The sequence below is a fragment of the Panthera pardus genome, unplaced genomic scaffold (genome assembly GCF_024362965.1).
Source record: "Panthera pardus isolate Hobbes unplaced genomic scaffold, ASM2436296v1 HiC_scaffold_4, whole genome shotgun sequence".
Lineage (NCBI taxonomy): Eukaryota > Metazoa > Chordata > Mammalia > Carnivora > Felidae > Panthera > Panthera pardus.
Window position 1 is genome coordinate 8,364,742 of NW_026526969.1, and position 20,187 is coordinate 8,384,928.

General features: G+C 58.5%; 2 protein-coding genes and 1 long non-coding RNA gene across 6 annotated transcripts; 1 reads left to right on the forward strand and 2 right to left on the reverse strand.

Moving 5' to 3' along the window:
* Nucleotides 1-3,598: 3,598 nt before the first annotated feature.
* On the reverse strand, nt 3,599-9,598 carry ZNHIT1 (zinc finger HIT-type containing 1). 2 transcript variants are annotated; one of them, XM_053894133.1, is made up of 5 exons: nt 9,526-9,598; nt 5,634-5,804; nt 4,255-4,334; nt 3,951-4,120; nt 3,599-3,855 (listed from the first exon to the last, which is right to left on the reverse strand). In XM_053894133.1, exons 1-5 carry the CDS (start codon nt 9,581-9,583, stop codon nt 3,834-3,836), a joined length of 501 nt encoding a protein of 166 aa, XP_053750108.1. In that variant the 5' UTR covers nt 9,584-9,598; the 3' UTR covers nt 3,599-3,833. The 2 variants fall into 2 exon arrangements, with proteins under 2 accessions (XP_053750108.1, XP_053750109.1); XM_053894134.1 differs by lacking the exon at nt 9,526-9,598 and adding an exon at nt 9,233-9,365.
* A 669-nt stretch (nt 9,599-10,267) lies between these two features.
* PLOD3 (procollagen-lysine,2-oxoglutarate 5-dioxygenase 3) lies at nt 10,268-17,203 on the forward strand. The gene is made up of 19 exons (XM_053894132.1): nt 10,268-10,382; nt 10,809-10,900; nt 11,059-11,195; nt 11,305-11,468; nt 11,612-11,724; nt 11,872-11,935; nt 12,341-12,438; nt 12,671-12,772; nt 12,937-13,062; nt 13,227-13,348; nt 13,582-13,686; nt 13,783-13,908; nt 14,141-14,282; nt 14,368-14,481; nt 14,697-14,765; nt 15,256-15,360; nt 15,911-16,057; nt 16,328-16,453; nt 16,755-17,203. Exons 1-19 carry the CDS (start codon nt 10,268-10,270, stop codon nt 16,908-16,910), a joined length of 2,223 nt encoding a protein of 740 aa, XP_053750107.1. The 3' UTR covers nt 16,911-17,203.
* Nucleotides 10,683-13,881, reverse strand: LOC109250537 (uncharacterized). 3 transcript variants are annotated; one of them, XR_002073067.2, is made up of 5 exons: nt 13,767-13,881; nt 13,576-13,669; nt 11,993-12,051; nt 11,258-11,539; nt 10,683-10,864 (listed from the first exon to the last, which is right to left on the reverse strand). It is a non-coding gene; the product is annotated as an uncharacterized LOC109250537 (long non-coding RNA). The 3 variants fall into 3 exon arrangements; XR_008419208.1 differs by having other exon boundaries at nt 10,684-10,864; nt 11,258-11,490; XR_002073068.2 differs by lacking the exon at nt 11,993-12,051 and having other exon boundaries at nt 10,685-10,864.
* Nucleotides 17,204-20,187: the final 2,984 nt, after the last annotated feature.

Here is a 20,187-nt window from a genome sequence, read left to right on the forward strand (position 1 = left end):
TGGTAAGACCCACCTCGAGGAAACTGGAAATGGCAGAGATGCCCCCTGGCCGGCCCGAGACGACAACTCACTCTCTTTACTCTCAGCTTTTCCCACAGCAGTGCAAGGAGACAGCTGGTCTTGAACACTTGCTTCGGCTGTGCCTACGAGTGGACATCACAAACCAACGAGCCCTTTGAAACTGTGCGTCAAATCAACCACGTCTGGTGCAGGCAGATTTTTCTAGGGAAAGGTTCAATAGCTTCCAGCAAAGTCTTTGAACGTCTCTTCACAGAGGCCTGCACATTGCTGGTGCGTGTCTGACTTGATGGTGTCCGGCTCAGACATGGCACTGGGCCCTGGGTTGGCTTGGGAGACAGGAAAACGAGGCCACAAGAGAGGGGCCTGGCGTCCAATGGAAGGAGAGGGACAACCCCCCCCCCCCCCCCCGCCCCACGCCCAGCCCCTGCACTGGGCTGGTGCTCTGTCCCATTTATTCTTCCCTCTATCTGGCTAGTGGCTGGAAGAGGTTCAGAGAGGTGAAGTGACCTGTCCACGCTACACAGTGAGCAGTACGACCACGATCTGTTCGAGACCAAAGATACAACTGGCCTGCTCCCTGGAATTTCTGGCTTTCCAAACTCATTCCCATCAACTGAACTCACCTGCCATTGAGGGCTTTGGGAGTAAGCCCCCAGGCTCTAGCCTTCCAGTCCGGAGGGTTAGCCCCTCCTTCCCCTGTGTACCCAGGAGGAGGCTGTCTCCTCCATCCCATGACACGGGGTCCAGCCCCTACAAGCTTTTGGCACAGTGTAGATTTCCCAAAGACCCGGGTGAAAACCCATCTCCCTAGCACACAGGGAGCGGGCAAAATTGTTCAAGGCTTTCCCTAAGGGATGTGTGCTTTGAAGTGGAGGGGTCCAGTGATCCCTTCCTAGAGGATGTCAACAGACGACTCCCGGAGCCACTCAGCTCAGAGCAATGGGAAGCCATTGGGTCCAGCTCTGTCCTGTGAAGGTCAGTTGGGGAAGGCTGGGCGTGCCCCTGAGTAGACACATCTTCCACCAGGCAGAATCTAAGTGATTCTTTTCATATCAGCAAAATATGAAACAAAGCCAGTGAATTTAGGAAAGAAACCAGAGACTACTAACTCAGTGCAAATCTGACAGGAGTTCCAATGGAGGTGATCACAGCGAAGCACTGATGTATTTCTCCACCAAGAAATAGTCTTTTCTTCTATTTCCTTCCTTCCTCTTTTTTTTTTTTAAGTTTATTGAGAGAGAGAGAGCGCACACATGCAAGCTGGAGAGGGGCACAAGGAGAGGGAGAGAATCCCAAGCAGGCTCGTGCTGTCAGCCCCAATGCGGGGCTCGAACTCACGAACCACAAGATCATGACCTGAGCCAAAATCAAGAGTCGGCTGTTTAACTGACTGAGCCACCCAGGTGCCCTTCTATTTTCTTTCCTGCGTGTACTTGTTTTGTTTTTTTAAGTAGGCTTCACGCCCAGTGTGGAGCTTGAACTCACGACCTTGAGATCAAGAGTCGCATGCTCTACTGACTGAGGCAGCAATGTTCCCCCTTGCATGTACTTCTTGATAGAGAGGAAAATAGAAAGGTTAGGGCCTAGAAAAGTTTCCTTTCGTGGGAGGGAGACACAAATTGAGGCCAGAAGTTAGATGCCAGCAAACTGGGTTCCTGGTGTCCCAGTTACTATTGCTTTCTGACCATCCCAAGACTCAGTGGCATAAACCATTTGGTTATACACATGGATACTGTAGGTCAGAATTTGGAGTGTGGCAGGGACGGCTTGTGTCTGCTCCATGACAGTGAGGACACAGTCATGAAGACTCAAACAGCTGAGGGTGATTCGATGCCTGGGTGCCAGAATTACCTGGATGTGTCTTCACTATCACAATGGAAGCCTAGGCTAGAATGGCTTGAAGGCTTGACTCAGCCACCTGCGTGTGGCCTCTCTGTGTGGCCTAGGCTTCCTCATAGCAAGGCGGCTTCAAGATAGTTGGATTTCTTGATTTTTCTTTCTTTCTCTGCCTCTCCCTTTCTCCTTTCCCTTCCTTTTCTTTCCTTTCCTCCTTTGTCTTTAGTAGACTTCACACCCAGCGTGGAGCCCCACACGGGGCTCAAACTCATAACTCTGAGATCAAGACCCAAGCTGAGATCAAGAGTTGGACTCCTGGGGCACCTGGGTGGCTCAGTCAGTTGAGCATCTGACTTCGGATTAGGTCATGATCTCACAGCTTATGAGTTCGAGCCCTGCATCGGGCTCTGTGCTGACAGCTCAGAGCCTGGAGCCTGCTTCAGATTCTATGTCTCCCTCTCTCTCTGCCCCTCCCCTGCTCACGCTCTGTCTCTTTCTCCTTCAAAAATAAGTAAACATTAAAAAAAAATTTTTTTTTTTTAAAGAGTTGGACTCCTAACCTACTGAGCCACCCAGGCGCCTGGAGGATGGCTGGATTTCTTACATGGTGGCTGAGGGATCTAAAACTCAAGTGTCCTAGTTGACAAGGCAGAAGCTTCCCTGCCTTTTATCACCTATCCTTGAATGTCACACGGTCTCACCTCTGCCACCCTGTACTCGTTGAAGCAGTCAGAATTCTGCCTAGATCCCAGGGAAAGGGGACAAAGACCCTACCTTTCGATCAAAGGGTTGTCAAAAAACGTACAGCCATCTTTTAAAACCACTTGGGATTGTCCTCAAACCGCATCCTCACCACCATTCAACTTGGGGCGGCCACCGACACCACTGACCCCACCTCCAGTCTCCAGAGAAAGGGCAGGCAGTTTCTCAGGCAGGCCCTGGGACACCTGAGCCAGCTGTAGGAAAGTCCCAAAAGGGGGGAGGAGAGCCTATAAAGATGTCTAACACCGAATTTACTGGATCTCATTAATATCTCACTGAGGTTACTTGTTCAAAAATGCTTCCTAAGCATGTGCTTTGCTAAGTTCCAACAGGATACAGAGCCTTAAGACAACAACTCCAAGGAGCTTATAAGCTCATAGCACACAATCCACTTAGAGGAGGCCTGAGTGTAAGAAGCTTTAACAGCACACAAGAATTACAGCGCCCAGGGCCACCAAGAACAGAGGCCTCTATATCGTGAATTCCCCCATGCCTCCAGAAATGTCTGGGTTTTCTCGGATACTAATAATTTTGCACACTGCGGCCCCTGGTAACAGCAGCCTCCTCTGGAGGCAGCACCAAGGGTGAGGGCTGATCTCTCTACCTGGTTAAGTATCAGAGGATGAAGACAGGGGGCTGGCTCCTCCCTCAGTCTCCTCCTGTGCCCCACCCCCAGCCCTCACTCCACTTCCCTGTCACCCAGTCCTAACTGTGCTCAAATGATACTCGGGAGAACTACAGGAACAAAAAGCAAAAGCAAATGCACCGAATCCATCATCAAAAAATGACATAAAGCGACAGCCAAAGAAGGCTGAGACGTGGGCGTGGCAGCAGAATGGGACAAAATCTTCCTCGGTCAGGGAACCCAGGGAGACAGACAGTGGGAGGGGTGACTGACGCATAGAAGGAAAACCCACGGAGCAGTGAACAGCACGGAGACCCGTGACCCTCATGCCCAAACCACCACGTGACCAAAGAGGCAGGTTCCTCCTCGGATGACACCTTTTATTACAACAGCACGCTGAGGGCCCAGCCCATTTCCCCCCAAACAGCCCCCGGGACTAGGCCTGTCTTCCCTGGCAGGTAGGACACAGCTTTGCTGGGCGAGTGAACGGCTCCTCTCTCGGTCCAGAAGAGCACCTCTCTCCTTGGCCAAGCCTTCTCCGAGGCTGAGGTGGGGTGCAGAGGGCCTTCCCCTCTGGGGACTCCCAGGCTCACACAGTCCACTTCAGGCACCTGCAGGCAGTGGAGGCCCAGGAGGTGGAGAGGTCCCGGGAGGCCGGGGGATAGGAAGGAGAGGATGTGGGCGCAGGGGGAGGTTCTGAGCTCACCTGGTCTCCTGGTGGGTGCCCAGACAGCGCACCGTGCAGTACCGGGCGCCACAGCTGACGCAGGTGTATGGGGAGGGGAAGCCGCAGACGGCACAGAAGGGCCGCTGAGGCCGGGAGGGGGGACCCGCACAGGCTGTCAGATAGTTGGGGCCCTCGGCCACGCTCAGGTTCTGTAGAGACAAGGGGAAGGCTCCACACCTCCTCCGCCCACCCAAGTGGCAAACACCGACCTGGGACAAGGACCTCTGCGGGCTCCTTCCTTGCCCGTGGGGCCCTCCCAGTCCCCGGGGCCACACCCTCTCACCTGCTCCTCTAGCAAGGCCTGAAAGTTCTTTCGGAAGCGAAGTTTAAAATGATCGCCTCGAGTTTTCTTCTTTTTCTTCCCTACAGAGGAAAAACAATTAATTACAGTTGACTCTTGAACAACACAGGGGTTGGGGTGCTGGCCTCCTCCACATAGTCCAAGACCTGTGTATAACTCTGGACTCCCCAGAAAACAACATCAAATAGCCTACTGGTGACCAGAAGCCTTTCTGACAATATAAACAGTCGCTTAACGTATGTTTTGTATGTTACAGGTATTATATACTGTATTTTTTTTTTAATTTTTTTTTTAACGTTTATTTATTTTTGAGACAGAGAGAGACAGAACATGAATGGGGGAGGGTCAGAGAGAGGGAGACACAGAATCTGAAACAGGCTCCGGGCTCTGAGCTGTCAGCACAGGGGCCCGATGCGGGGCTCGAACTCACGGACCGTGAGATCGTGACCTGAGCCGAAGTCGGCGCTCAACCGACTGAGCCACCCAGGCGCCCCTATACTGTATTCTTAAAACAACACTAGCGAAAACAAAATATTAAGTAAACTATAAGGGGGGGGCACTTAGTCAGTTAAACGTCCAACTTTTGCTTTCGGCTCAGGTCATGATCTCACAGTTTCATGGGGTTCCAGCCCTGCATCAGGCTCTGTGCTGGCAGCACAGAACCTGCTTGGGATTCTCTCTCTCCCTTTCTCTGCCCCTCCTCCGCTCATGCTGTCTCCATCTCTCTCAAAAATAAACAAACACTAAAAAAAAAAAAAAAACTTAAGAAAAAAGAAAGAAAATCATGAGAGCAAATATATTTACAGCACCGACTGAACAAATCCCACGTACAAGTGGACCCCTGCAGCTCAAACCCCTGTTGCTCAAAAGTCAACTATAGTTACCTGGCACGTGCCAGGAAAGACACCATCTTTCTCTGTGCCATCGTTCTCGACACTCATGTGTCCACTCCCTGCACACACGCTCACCTGGGTTCTGAGTCGGCCTCTCACCACCGTGTATCCCTCCCCTCACTTCTCTAACCTGCTCCTACATTCATCGCCACGCTCCCCTAAGTCCAAGGCTCTAAGTCAGAGCTGGAAGTGCTCCCGGAGCTCAGCTCTCCATGTTCTTTACTCTACATGTGCTAGAGGAAGGTGACGCAGAGGGGGAGAGCAGCTGGCTCACAGTCACAGAAGTCACAGAAGCCAGTCCCTGACAAAGCCAGAGGGGCTCCTGTGTCATCTGCCCCCCCACCCCCTGCCCCAACCCGATGTCCCTCTACAATCTGTCTCCAGGCAGACCCCTCCCCCTTCCTTTGGCCTTGCCTCCCCAGCCCGGTCCTCCCTCCCTCCACCTGCCTCCTTCTACCCCTGCCTCACCGGTGTCTGCATCATCATCAAACTGAGGCAGCCTTTTGCCGAGCTGGGGGAGTCCTGCATGGGGGTCGTCCTGGAAGTTGTCATTCTCCAAGGCCTCGAGCTGCCTGTTGATGCGGCGCTGTCTGGCGGCCCGGTCGAGCACCCGCCGCTGTCCAGGGTCCTGGGAGCGAACTGGGTGGGGCAGAGCCAGGGAGTCATGAGGGCACAGGAAGAGAGAAGCTGGGCTGGCCTTGGTTCCGGGAAGCGTGCGGACGGAACCACAGCTCTCTGATGTCATCTGAGTCACCAAGCCCTTGGCGCCTGTACCGTCGCCCAATATATTAGCCCCTCTGGCTTGCCTCCCTCCTGGCTAACAAGGCTGTCATTTCAGTCACTCATGCCTTTGGCCCTGGCCTTTCCTCCCAATCCCCAGACCCAGCCAACGAGATGCCTCCTGGAGACCTCTCACTGCTGGCAGAAATCATACAACCGTGCAGATGGGGACCACTGTACACGCAGGGCTTGCAGCCTCCACTGGGACCTTCATGCACTCAGCCGTCATGCTTAGCAATCTCATTTCCTACTTCAAAGGACACACGTAGAGATGCTCATCCTCCAGCCCGCTCTCAAATATAACTGCCTGGCACCCGCCTTCCCTCCATTCCAAGAGGATGCACCCCCTACCCCTCCACTGAGTCCCATTGCTAAACCCAACCCTCCATCTCCAGCTCGGGTCCTTCTGTCCCTCCTGCATCTTCAAACCCTCTTCCCCAACAGGGACCTTCCCTTCACTGGAAAAACCTGCCAAACCCTCACGTGTTGACCCAAATTCACAAAGACTCATCTTTGAGAGAATCGCCCATGGGAAGCTTCATTTCCTCACCTCCCATCCACTCTTCAACCCCCAGCAAAATGACTCCCGTTCAGTGGGAACTACTCACACTCAGGACCCTGGCGATGCCCTAGGGCCAAATCCAGTGTGTATTTCTAAAATCTTCCTTTTACTACACCCTGAGACTTTACTGACTATTTCCCTCTGGTGGAAAGAATCCCTTCATTTGCATCCCTGATGTGACTTCAGGTTTTTCTGATGGTGAAAAGCACTCAGCAAATGTGTTTAATGAAGAAGGGGACATTTTGTGTAGAATTATCTGATCCCAGTGAACAGCCGGTAGGTAAGAAGAGAGAGGTTTAAAATGGTGAGGTCAATGGGGCGCCTGGGTGGTTCAGTCAGTTAAGCATCCAACTCTTGATCTCAGCTCAGGTCATGATCTCACGGTTTGTGGGTCCAAGCCCCGCGTTGGGCTCTGTAATGACAGTGCAGAGCCTGCTTGGAATTCTCTCTGTCCCTCTCTCTCTGCCCCCACTCCTCTCTCTCTGTCTCTCTCTCAAAATAAATAAACTTAAAAATTAAATGGTGAGGTCAGCAGCTGACTTCCTACAACCAGTTGAACAGCCAGTTGTGGAGCTCAGGAGAAGGTTCAGGATTGAGAGAACCACTTTTTGGAGTCATTTGCTTTTGGGAGAGACAGCCCTATGTTTGGGTTTGCAATCCCAGGAAGAGAGATCAGACTCAGAAAGAGATGGGGACAGCCCTCTCCTTAGAGGCGAGAGGGCAGGCCACATGACAGGCTTCGAGCAGTAATCAGAGATGACCCCTTCGGCACTGCAGCCCAAAATTTTAAATCTTCCCCTCCAAGTCTGCTTCTCTTCCTGAACTCTCTGAGTAAACAGAACCATCTGCACAGGCATCCTAAACAAGAAACCTAGGAGTTATTTTAAACTTCTCTCTTTATCAGGGTCTCACAACTCTACACAAAATTATCTCTTTATTCATTGAACAGATATTTATTGAGTGCCTGTAACCAAAATAAATAGCATCAGCACCAGGGGCTAACACCCGGCACGCACTATGAGCCAGACGCTATGCTAAGCTCTTTGTGTAAGAGCTTTAACTCTTTATCAACCCAACGCGAGAGATATCATTATCATCCCCAGTTTACTAAAGTTCAGAGGTTAAGAAACATGTCCAAAGGTCATGTAGCTGGTATGTGGCTTGGGAAGAACGCAGAGCTTCCCAGCTCTGGATCACTGTATACTGCCTCCCTCCCAGGTACCGGGCGGTGCCCTTGGTTCTGGGAATACATGAGCTTATAGTCTAGTGGGGAATACAAATGATCAAACAAATGAGCAGAGCACAGGATATGTTAGCACAAGGAAGTACACGGTGCTACGGGGGCACATGCCAGGAACACCCAACTGGCCCTGGGGTAGTCAAAAGATTTTCCAGAGGAAAATAAGAAGTCTAGGTTGAGATCTGACTAATGAATAGAAGTTACTTTGGTTGGGGGAGAGAAAAGGGTGTTTCAGGCTTTCATACCAGCATGGGAGAAGGCTTGGATTGCAGACTGTGGTGCCTTCAATAAATTATAAAAAGTTCGGTATGGCTGGTAATATAAAGCACGTAGGGAGGGGGTGCTGTGTGGTTATAAAGTCAGGCCCACTGTTAACAGTCTTACCTGTAAGTGTCTAAAGAACTTTGGATTTGGGGATTTATACTGAGAATAATGGAGATCCAGCAAAGAGTTTAAGAAATGCTGACACGATCGGAATCATTAAAAAGTCAATCTGGCGGACTGCTCCACCCACATCTCTTGTGGGGACTACTCAATGGCTCCTTAATTGCCTTCCAGTCTCTAGACCCGCGCTGTACAAGGGGGTAGCCACTACTCACCTGTGGTTGTTTAAATGATGTGGATTAAGTAAGTTTAAAATCTAAAATTCAGTTCCTCCGTGGCACTAGCCACATTTCACATGCTCAACCGCCACAGGTGGCTAAAGGCTGCCATCCTACACGGTGCTAAGACCATTCCCATCATTCCAGAAAGTTCCGCCGTACAGCGCTGCTCCGCACTGAAGCCAGAACTGCCTCTCTAAAAGATAAATCTCTTTCGGTCACTCCCCTGCCTTAAGAGAGCCTGTAATGATTCCCCACTGCCCTCTCCAGAGAATTCAAACTCTCTGGCACTATACAGGATGCCTTTCAGGTGTACCTTTCCCCAACCCTCCAGACTATTCTTGCTATTCCTCCGCAAGCCCCGAACCGTGAACTTGGCTCCCCAAGCGACTTGCTTTCTCTTGCTTTCCTGCCTTTGCACGCGCGGTTCACGCTGCCGGGAATGAGCCTCGGCGCAACTGCACCGAGTGAAACCTTAACCCGACTTTCAAGCCTCCATCCAAGCGTTTTCCCCCGCCCTCTTCCCGGTGCCCTCCATCCCAGAAGCTAGGTTAGGTGCCACTCCTCCCCGCGCCCAGGAGCTGTGCTCCCCTCTGCCATCGCACGTATCACCCTGAAGTGCAGTGGCAGGCCTGCGTGTCTGTTCCCCTCCCAGAAAGCCAGTTTGGGGATGATAGGGATCTTTTTCCTCTCTCCAACCCCGGCGCCCGACGTGGAGCAGGCAGGCATCAATTAAACATGAATGGATGGTCTGAGGGGCGACCCCGACGCCAGGGCCCGAGCGCCGGGGAAGGGATTTGAGACTAATAACTGGTTGAGAACATCCTAGGCCAGGTTCGGATTTGGGAGGCGGTAAGGGGCCAACCGCCCGGGGCTCACATACCCGAAGTTTTCTTCTCCACCATTTCCACAACACAGCTGACGGAAGAGCCTCCTGCGCACGCGTGCTAAAGCACCCGCTGTGGAAGGCGTGTCATCACTTCCGGCAGCGCGTGCTTTTGCGCGTGCGCAGAATTATCCCACTAGAATTCCCAATGCTTCCACCCATTATGTGATGTTCCCTAGGAGACCAGAAAGCTTTCCGCCATATTTTATAGGGGCAAAACCACTTCCGGCCTCAGGGTGGCTGTGTATTTTGTGGGGTCCCCTACGTGGATCATTTTAAAGAGGTGGTACCAGTGGTCTTTTGAGAAATGTTATTTCCCTTTCGTCGTCCTTCTGAAGATGCCACCATCACAAAGGCAGTCCCTGGAGATTTCTTCCCGGGGCGGCAGAGATGATGGGCTGGACTACCAAAGAGAGTGCGTAGGCTTGAGTGGGCAATCCGAGAGGCCCTTGGTGACCCTCTGCCGAAACCTCAACCCCCTGCGCCCCTGGCGCCGCAGACTCCTCGGCCTTCTCCCTCCTTGCCGCCCGCTGCTCCGCTCGTCCCCGCTCCGAGCGCCCCCACGCCGTGCTCTCCCGGCCTTCCGCCCGGCCGCTCCCGGCAGAGCTGTGGCAAAGACCCGCCTCCGCATCCCGCCGGACCTGCTGGGGGTCACTTCCCCTCTCCGGGTTTCAGTTTCCTCGTGTGTCAGGCGGCGCTGGGCCGGGCTGGCTCAGACCGAAGTCCTCGGCTCGCGACCGCCGGCCCGAGCCCCCGCCTCCCGGCCGGGCGCCCCCTCTGCTGGCTCCGTGCAGCCCGCGCGCTCACGCCCGGGGACAATCCTCGCCTTGTCTACGGCGCCGGCTTCTCGAGTTTTCAGTAGCCTCGGGCTACGCCTTTTTTCCAGGGCGGAGCCCGAGCCCTGTACCTCCTCACAGCGGGCCGCAAGGCAGCCCCGGTCCCTCTGCCCACAGCCCCTCCCCGGAGTTGGGATCCAGGCGCACAGCCCAGGCGCCCTGCGGGCCTCTGTGCCTTCTCTGCCGGCTCCTCGCCATGGCCTCCTGGGGCCCGGGACTCCGGCTCCTGCTGGGAATCCTGCTGCTGCTGCTCCCGCCTCCTGCGACCCCTGCTTCCGACCGTCCCCGGGGCAGAGACCCGGTCAACCCAGGTGAGAGCCCCGGGAGCGGCGAGTGGATGCGGGTTTTGCGTGTCTGCCCGCAGGGTCCGGGAGGGGGGGTGGAGGCCTGGAGGGGGTGGCCGGCCTCTCCCAAGCCCTTGGGCCCTCCGTGGGACGAATCGCGCGGCCCCTCGCCCACCTACCCCACACCTCCACCCCGAGCTGGGATTTCCAGCCTCTGCATGTGAACTCATCCCGGATTCCTGGGTGTCTCTCCCACCCAGCTCTCAACTGGGGCCGAAGTTTTGGTTGAGAAGAGTTTAAGAGGGAATCGGAAAAATAAAAAAAAAAAAATAATAATAATAGAAGGGCAGGGGCAGAGTCGGAGGGAGGGCAAGGGGGCCTGCGGTGAGCGGAGCTCGTGGGGCAGTGAGCTGGGTGAGCGGGTCCCGAGCGCCAATACCCGGCTGGTGACAGAGAAGCTGCTGGTGATCACGGTGGCCACAGCCGAGACGGAAGGATACCGGCGTTTCCTGCGGTCAGCGGAGTTCTTCAACTACACAGTGCGGGTGAGGAGAGGAATGCCCTCGTGGCCCCTAGGAGGGGATTTGCTGCCCCTGGAGCGGGCTGAGGGCTGGATGCCTGGGGCCCCACGGTGAGCCTGGTCAGGAGGGCCCACCGGGCCGGCTGAGCCCTGCCCCGGCACCGCGGGTCTCCGCCCCCACAGACCCTGGGCCTGGGACAGGAGTGGCGAGGGGGTGATGTGGCCCGAACGGTTGGTGGAGGACAGAAGGTCAGGTGGCTAAAGAAGGAAATGGAGAAATATGCTGACCGGGAGGATATGGTCATCATGTTCGTGGACAGGTAAAGGGGCTGGGGCTGGGGGACAGGGGGGAGGGGCAAGCTGGAGGGGCGGGTAAGGATACTGAGGTTTCTAGTGGCTGTCCTGCTCAGGCCCCTCTTCCTCGCCCAGCTACGACGTGATTCTGGCTGGCAGCCCCTCCGAGCTGCTGAAGAAGTTCGTCCAGAGTGGGAGCCGCCTGCTCTTCTCTGCCGAGGGCTTCTGCTGGCCCGAGTGGGGGCTGGCGGAGCAGTACCCTGAGGTGGGCACGGGGAAGCGCTTCCTCAACTCTGGTGGTGAGTGGCAGAGTGCCCAAGGCTGAGGGGCCAAGAGTGGTGGGGCTTGGGATGTTCCAGGCGCCTTCGGGCTAGAGAGGGGGTGGGGACAGGTGTCTGGGACCCTAAGAGTCTTGGAGCCAGCACCTCCCCACCCCTCGCAGGGTTCATCGGCTTTGCCCCCACCATCCACCGAGTCGTCCGCCAGTGGAAGTACGAGGATGATGATGACGACCAGCTGTTCTACACACGGCTCTACCTGGACCCAGGGCTGAGGGTGGGGATGGCGGGGAGGGCGGCCCCTCACAGCCCCGCAGGGCTGCAGGCGCCATTCGGGCTATAGAGCTTCAGGGAGGAAGTAAAAAGAGTGGGGAATGATGGCCCACCCGCTCCTCGGTTAACTGCCCCATCTCATCCCATGCAGGAGAAACTCAGCCTCAATCTGGATCATAAATCCCGGATCTTTCAGAACCTCAATGGGGCTTTGGGTGAGGAGAAAGGCAGCCGGAGGGGGTCGCTGTGCCTAGCATCTGTTGGACACGTACTTTGTGCCAAGGCTCTGGGTCGGGGCTCTACTTCTGTAATTTCGTTTAACCCAACAATCCTACCAAGGGAGGGTCTGTGGTTACCACCTGTCACGGGTGAGGACGCTGCCTTTCCGAGGGACTGGGGACTCACCCCGGTCACCCAGGTAGTGTGGTGGAGCGCCCCAGGGTGGCAGTAGCCTGGTCAGTACCCTCGGAGAGAGAAGGTAGCCTATCCTCGCCCCCCCCGGAGCCACAGTCTTTCACCCTCTAGAGAAGCTGGGGTCCCCCGCCCACCATATTTAGAAGCATCTGTTGCTTGGCAGCCTTGAGAGGAAGGGAGTGTAAAGCTGGCCCTTTCTTCCCCAGATGAGATAGTTTTAAAGTTTGATCGGAATCGCGTGCGTATCCGGAATGTGGCCTATGACACACTTCCCGTTGTGGTCCATGGGAACGGTCCGACTAAGGTTTATACCCACAGACCCTGCCCCTGCCCCAGTCAGACCTGCCCCCTGCCCCTGGGTACCTCCATCCCTTCTGGACAGCCATTCCTCCCCAGCCCCCGAGGCAGAGGCGATGGGAGAGGGTCTAAGTGTCCATCCCTTCCCCTCCTGCCCTGTCCCCTGCCCATCCTCCTGACTCTCCGCCCCTCTCCTGCTGGGCTCCTTTGCTTCAGCCTCTCACTGCCTCTTCCAACAGCTCCAGCTGAATTACCTGGGAAACTATGTCCCTAATGGCTGGACTCCTCAGGGAGGCTGTGGGTTCTGCGGCCGGGACCGGAGGATACTCCCGGGGGGGCAGGTGAGGAGGGGTGCCAGGGTCAGGCAGGACAAGGCACTGAGGCAAGGGGTGCGGGGAGAGCATGCGGGACAGCAGCGCACGGGGCAAAGCTCCTGGGGACCCCCGGGACACACCAGGGGGAGGCCTGGGCTCTCCTCTGAGCCCCAAGGTGTCGTATCTTGCAGCCTCCCCCCCGGGTGCTTCTGGCCGTGTTCGTGGAACAGCCTACCCCGTTCCTGCCCCGCTTCCTGCAGCGGCTCCTGCTCCTGGACTACCCCCCTGACAGGGTCACCCTGTTCCTGCATAACAATGTGAGACGCCCCCCTGCGCAGCCTCCCAAAGGGCCCTGCCCCCACCGGATCGGCCCAGACTCCTTCCTACACCCCTTCCGCTCACCACCTTCCCCCTCCTGTTCCTCAGGCGCCATTTTTCTGCCCTCTCTCTCCCCTCCTCCCATCTCTCCCCCCATCTCCAGGAGGTGTACCATGAGCCCCACATTGCAGACTCCTGGCCCCAGCTCCAGGGCCACTTCTCAGCTGTGAAGCTCGTGGGGCCGGAGGAGGCCCTGACCCCAGGCGAGGCCAGGGACATGGCCATGTGAGTGAGCACTGGGAGGGGCGGACGGGGTGGGGGAGGAGGAAGGGACGTAGCCTCTGTCGTTCCTCTCCGTTCACCACGTGGTCTCTGCTCGGCCTCCCAGGGGCGCCCTCCCAGCCAGGAGAACCTCGGGGTCCTGGGGAGGCAAGCGCACCGCCCCCGCCCCCACGGCCCCCTCCTCCCCCCACCTGCTCCCGTCTTAGCTCATCTGTTCGTTGATCTGTCACCTCCAGGGACAGCTGTCGGCAGGACCCCGAGTGCGAATTCTACTTCAGCCTGGATGCTGACGCCGTCATCACCAACCAGCAGACCCTGCGCATCCTCATTGAAGAGAACAGGTCGCTTGCCCCGTTCGGCCGGAGGGACCCCAGCTGGTCTCCGGGGAGCCCCCGACTTGTTCCCTGGGGACGGGGCTCACCTCTGCCCATCCACAGGAAGGTGATAGCGCCCATGCTGTCCCGCCACGGGAAGCTGTGGTCCAACTTCTGGGGAGCCCTGAGCCCCGACGAGTACTACGCTCGGTCCGAGGACTACGTGGAGCTAGTGCAGCGGAAGCGAGTGTGAGTCCTGCCGGGGCCGCGGCCCCTGCCCTCCGGCCTGCGGCTGCCCGCGTGCCCTCCCGAGGCCCCGCTCCCAGGGCTCCGGCGTGGCCTCCAGGCGGCAGTGCCACAGCTGTGGGGTGGGGTGACCGGCAGCGCTTCACCGGGGCCGCGGCTTGGCGAGCGGGTGCCCTGGGGGAAGGGGCTCCTGGGTTGAATCGTGCCCACCTGACCCCGGTGCGGGTGCCTCCAGGGGCGTGTGGAATGTGCCCTATATATCCCAGGCGTACGTGATCCGTGGCGAGACCCTGAGGACAGAGCTGCCCCAGAGGGAGGTGTTCTCGGGCAGCGACGCCGACCCGGACATGGCCTTCTGTAAGAGCTTGCGTGACAAGGTGAGTGGGGCCTGGGGGCCCCATGCTGGGGTGCTGGGAAGCAGCCACCCGCGTCTTCTCACTCTGACCCCCAACCCGGCCCCAGGGCATCTTCCTCCACCTCAGCAATCAGCAGGAATTTGGTCGCCTCCTGGCCACCTCTCGGTATGACACAGACCATCTGCACCCTGACCTCTGGCAAATCTTCGACAACCCCCTGGTGAGTGATGGGCCCCTCGCTCAGAGAACTGGCGCGCCCTTCTCTAAAGGAGGACACAGGCACACGTGCACGCGCACACACGCACAGTGCTCACCTCCGAGGTCTGCTACTGCCTGAGGACGGGCGGTCGTGGCAGTGGGGCCGGGGCTTCCTTGGGGGGACCAGATGGCGCGAAGAGGGCACAGGTCAAAGCGCGCACCCCTCCCCTGCCGCAGGACTGGCGGGAGCAGTACATTCACGAGAACTACAGCCGGGCCCTGGAAGGGCAGGGACTCGTGGAGCAGGTGAACCGCCCCCCCCCCCACCTCCGCCACAGGACCCCTGACTGTCCTGGTGGCCGTTGCGCCCTGAGTCTGCCGCCTGGATTAGCGGTCTCCAAACAGACCCCCCTCCTGGGCAGAATGCTCTGCCCGGGCAGATAAAGGCACAGGCTGAGCGGACGGGCCTTCAGCTTCCCACCCTGCCACCAATCAGAGCGGTCCTCTCTTCTCTCCTGGGACCGTTAGCATAAAGAAGCTCCAAACCCGGGGCTCCAGGACCACCCCCCCCGCCACCTGTGCCGTGTTCTCTGAGCCACTGCCACCTTCTCTGGCCCAGCCTTTCCTGGCCCGGTGCTGGCCATGGCCTGTCCCCACGCTCGGGTCCCCAGGTCCCCGGCTTCTCTCGTCCCCTGGCTTCCCTTTCTGCTCCTGGCCTTTTCTCCGCTCGGTTGGCTTCTCCCCGAGAGGTCACCAAGCATCCCCCGGCCCTGTTGCTCCTCTCCTGTCTTCTCAGCCGTGTCCAGACGTGTACTGGTTCCCGCTGCTGTCAGACCAGATGTGCGACGAGCTGGTGGAGGAAATGGAGCATTATGGCCAGTGGTCAGGAGGCCGGCATGAGGTGAGGGGGGCTGGGTAGTGAGGAGGGAGGGCTCCCCGAGGAGGGAGGTATGGCCGGGAGCCAGGGACATGGAATCAAGAGAGTGGCACCAAAGGGGGGTCCCCAAGGGGGAGAGGACCCACAGAGGGCACAACTGTGTTCATTCATTCATTCGTTCATTCAAGAAACACTAACCGGGCAGGCAAGTCCCAGGTGCCGGCCACTGACCTAGGTGGTGTGGTGCACCGGGCGGTGCTGGCCGAGCCCCCCTGCACCTCACCCGCTATAGTCAGTAGCAGGAGCTACTTCTGAAGGCTGCGCCCGGCAGCCCAGATGCTGTGGGAGTCACGGGGGGGGGGGGGGGGGGCCTCGGCCCGGACACGGGGGGTCCGAGGGGCTTCGCAGAAGAGATGGCGTCTTCGCTGAGACACAGAGGGCCTGCAGGAGCGAGTCAGGCTGAGTGGGCGAGGCTTCCAGACCCACCCAGGTTCCACGAGCTTTAAGGTCCGAGAGCAAGAGGAAGGGGGAGGCTGGCACCGCCCCGTTGGGGCTCAGTGCCGGCCGCCCACAGGACTCAAGGCTGGCTGGAGGCTACGAGAACGTGCCCACCGTAGACATCCACATGAAGCAGGTGGGCTATGAGGACCAGTGGCTGCAGCTGCTGAGGACGTACGTGGGGCCCATGACGGAGAGCCTGTTCCCAGGCTACCACACCAAGGTGGGCCGCTGCCCCCTGCCCCGCCTCCACCTTCCCACACCCCGGTCCTGGCTGGAAGTCTCCACGCAGCGCCCTTTGGGCCTTGGTAGCGTCCGGGGGCGGAGGGCAGTTAGCAGCAACACCCCTGCAGCCCCGCCCCCTCCCTCGGACAGGGCCTTCACCCCCTCGGAAGCATCACAACCCCCCCCCCCGCCCCGCCCCCAACCTCACAGCCGCGCTTCCAGCCTGTTCTCTCGCCCCCCCCCCCCCCCCCCCCCCCCCCCCCCGCAGACCCGGGCGGTGATGAACTTTGTGGTCCGCTACCGGCCAGATGAGCAGCCGTCTCTGCGGCCCCATCACGACTCCTCCACCTTCACTCTCAACGTCGCCCTCAACCACAAGGGCCTGGATTATGAGGTGAGCCCGCACCGCCGGGGGCCCTCCGCTCACGCGTGCGCGCACACACTCTGCTCCTGGACCTTGCCGTCCGGCCCCTGGCTCCTGACAGCGTTCAGTCAGCCACCCTGCCCCCCCCCCCCCACCCCGCCCATGTCCTCTCGGGCTGCCCGCCCCGCCCTCCTGGGCCTCCTGGGCCTCCCTTGTCTGCCTCTCACCCCCTTGTGGCTGTCTGCCCCCCAGGCCCCGCCCCCCTCGCCCTCGCCCCGCCCCCCCTCCCCTGTATGCTCACGCTCCGCTTCTGTCCCCCGTCCTCTTCCAGGGAGGTGGCTGCCGCTTCTTGCGCTATGACTGCATAGTCTCGTCCCCACGGAAGGGCTGGGGGCTCCTGCATCCTGGCCGCCTCACCCACTACCACGAGGGGCTGCCCACCACTCGGGGCACTCGCTACATCATGGTGTCCTTTGTCGACCCCTGACACTCAACCACTCTGCCAGACCTTCCCTGCCGCTGTGCCTTCCCGGGGGGCCCCCTCCGTGGAAGGGGGTCTGTCTGGCGCCTCGCTTCCTGAGCGGATGTTCGGTGTGCCTGGGACTGAATGTGTCGCCTCCCCCCCTCCCCAACACGCGGCCCTCTCAGGAAGCTCCTGGAGCCCCCCCTTGCCCCTCCCCACAGTCCCCAAGGACCCCTGGGGAGAAGGCTCTGAGGGCTCCCCGTGTGATAAATTATTGTTTCTCACCCTCTCAATAAAGGAGGATTTGTAAGCCTTGAGTCCCTGTAAGTCTCTCGCCTCCCTACTGACCCCAGATCCCTCCTGCCACCAGAGTAGAGGGGACGCCTGCAGTTACTCCAAAGACAAACACCAGAGAAGAGGAAAAGGCAGAAGCAGATGGTAGAGCAGTGTGGGAACCTGGAAACTTCCGTGGATCCCATATCTGTCACCCCCGCCTCTTTTTTTGTTTGTTTTATTTTCTTTATTTTGAGAGACAGAGCGCAAGTGGGGGGAAGGGCAGAGAGAGAGGGAGACACAGAATCCGAAGCAGGCTCCAGGCTCTAGGCTCTGAGCTGTCAGCACAGAACCCGATGCCGGGTTCGAACCCACCAACGCGAGATCGTGACCTGAGCCGAAGTCGAACGCTTAACCGACTGAACCACCCCGGCGCCCCAAGCCTGCCTTCTTGATGGGTGGGGCTGGTCACCCCTCCATGTGGACTGAGCATCTCTCTGGCCGTACTTCTCAGCACATCTCCCCCCTGGTCTCCCTGCAGACGGAAGACGGCTGAGTAGGGACGGGAGAAAATACCTCCTGGTGAGGTCCCTGGAGGGGGAAACCCGCACGAGAGTGAATCAGGGGACAGGGACAGAAACGATGTGTCAGTCTGTGGCACTGGAAGACGCTGGTTCATCCTGTCTCGTGCACTGAGCATCCCCTATCTGCTGGGCACTTGTCAGCTGTGCTGATGGGAATCAGACCTGTCTTCCGGTTGCTTACAGCCTGGGGGAGACCCCAGTCAGAAAATCACCATGAAGGATGAAAAGTGGGAACGTCTTTTATGCTAGGAGAGCGAGTGATAGAGGCACCGAATGGGGCGTGTGTCAGACTCCTCTAAAGAAGTGATATTCCTGGGGCGCCTGGGTGGCTCAGTCGGTTGAGCGTCCGACTTCGGCTCAGGTCATGATCTCACAGTTTGTGAGTTCGAGCCCCACATCTAGCTCTGTGCTGACAGCTCAGGGCCTGGAGCCTGCTTCAGACTCTGTGTCTCTGTCTCTCTGTCTCTCTGTCTCAAAAATAAATAAACACTAAAAACATTTTTCTTAATTTAAGAAGTGTCATTCCCTGACCTGGAGAAGCTAGCAGTCCGCAGCTCTGGCCAGTGTTGGGGGGAGGACCATGGCAATGTGAGGCACACTTGGAGGGCGTGCTCTTCGGGGCTCACCAATCATTGGCCTTCGCCAAAAAACCCTTCCCTCTGGGATGTCTCCCCCACAGAGGCCCGAGCTACTCCTTAGGGGCCGGCCAGGGCGACTAAAGAGTTTTCTAACTGTTCTCACTCGTGTGGGGAGCTCTGCCATTGGTGATACACACCCGCTTTCCCAGACCTCTGTCAGCCTGGCTATTCACAAAGGCCCAAGGCCCAAACACCTTCCTCACCCCCAGGCTCCTGGCCACACCCCTGGGCATTTCTGTTTGGTCCTATTGGTCACGGGCCCGTGGGTTCACAGAGTGGTTAACTCTTCATCCTGGGGCTCACAAGGGTACAGTGTGCAGCAAAGAGAGTGGAAACGGGGGCCGAGCCAGGACCAAGGGTCAGGGCTGGTGGGCTGGACCATGAGGAGAGTACTTAAGAGCCCATGGCAGCCCCTGTGGGATCAGCCCTCCACAGCGTGCTGGCCTCCTGCAGGGTCTCCAAGTGGTGGCCGTCCTTCAGTGGATCTTCTTTTGGGGCTCGGTGAGTGAGTCCCAGCATCTGGCACCCGCTTTCCTCTTTCCAGGAGGGAGGCAGGGCAGGGATCTCTGGGGGCCCTTGAAGGCATAGAAGGAATGAGCCGGGACAGAAGGGCCCGAAACCATGCAACAGGCAAGAGGGGGCAGAAGGGGGTCCTGAGAATCACCCCCGCCGCTCCATTCTACAGCCCAGGTGTGCCTGGCCGCGCTCATCCCCGCGATCCTAGGCAGAGCCTGGATCCTAGCCCTCCTCTACCTGGTCTGGCTCTCTGGAAACAGGGACTCGCCACAGGCAGGAGGCCACTGCTCTGCCTGGGTGGGCAACTGGGCCATCTGGAGACATTTCCAAGATGGCTTTCCTGTCTTGGTGAGGGGCACCCAGGAATAGTGTGCTGCGTGGGGCAAGGCTTTGGAACAGACTCTTCTCTGGTCACCCCTGAAAGTCTGATCTCGCTGCCAGGGTGGGGTATGTTCCCTGCAGAAGCCAGCAACTTCTGCACAGAGACCACGGGCTTCTTGGGCCTCTTTCCAGGCCTCTGGCCGCACCTGCTCGGGCTGTCAGGTTGGTTCCACCTCCCTCGCTTCCGGGACTACACCATGTGTAGTGGTGAGGAGGGGGGAGGTCAGCCTCAGCACCCCCCAGTCCTAGCTGGCGACTCCTACTTCACCCTCCTGCCCTGGGGCGGGGGGGGGGGGGGGGGGGCCTCCGGGTCCCAGCTCTACCTGCCTGGTGTCCTCCTACCCCTTTTCTCAAGGACCCCCTTGAAGAAAGGGGGACCCCTTTCAGAGGCCCCCTGCCTCTGCCCTCACCCCAGGTTTGCTGTCCTCTGACAAGGCCAGCGCCGCCTATCTGCTGTCCCGGCCTGAGGGCGGCCAGGTGGCAGTCCTGGCCGCGAGAGGGCCCCTGGAAGCGCTGGACCCAAAAGCGAGTGCGCTAACCTTGCGGATCCGGAATCAGAAGGGGTTTGTCAAGTTGGCACTGAGGAAGCGGCCAGTGGCCGGGCAGGACACCCGCGGGCTGCCCTGTCCGGGAGGAGTGCAGAGGGCCGGCCCCGGTCAGGGATGGGGTGGGAGGGTGAGGGACGCAGAGTCAGGCATGCCCCCTCGCTCTCCTGGGGCCTCCCTGGGGCCTGTCTTCTCTCTCGGGGAGAACGAGCTTTTCCAGCAGTTCCCGGGCCCTCCGGGCTCTTGGCGCGGAGAGCGCAGGAGGCGCCGAGGCCGCTGCTGAGGGTCGCCCTGCGGCTGTTCCACGGGCGCCTGGGTCTCCTCCCGCCCTTTCGCACGCCCCCCGGCACCGGCGGGGAGCCCC

Coding starts and splice junctions, on each gene's coding strand:
- ZNHIT1 (XM_053894133.1), bottom strand. CDS start 9,583: ATGGTGGCATCTTCAGAAGGACGACGAAAGGGAAATAACATTTCTCAA. Junction 5,805..9,525: donor CATTTCTCAAAAGACCACTG/GTACCACCTCTT, acceptor TGCCCCACCCAG/TTCGCTCCCAGGACCCTGGA. Junction 4,335..5,633: donor TGATGATGATGCAGACACCG/GTGAGGCAGGGG, acceptor TTTCCTCTGTAG/GGAAGAAAAAGAAGAAAACT.
- PLOD3 (XM_053894132.1), top strand. CDS start 10,268: ATGGCCTCCTGGGGCCCGGGACTCCGGCTCCTGCTGGGAATCCTGCTG. Junction 10,901..11,058: donor TCTTCAACTACACAGTGCGG/GTGAGGAGAGGA, acceptor CCGCCCCCACAG/ACCCTGGGCCTGGGACAGGA. Junction 11,725..11,871: donor ACCTGGACCCAGGGCTGAGG/GTGGGGATGGCG, acceptor CATCCCATGCAG/GAGAAACTCAGCCTCAATCT.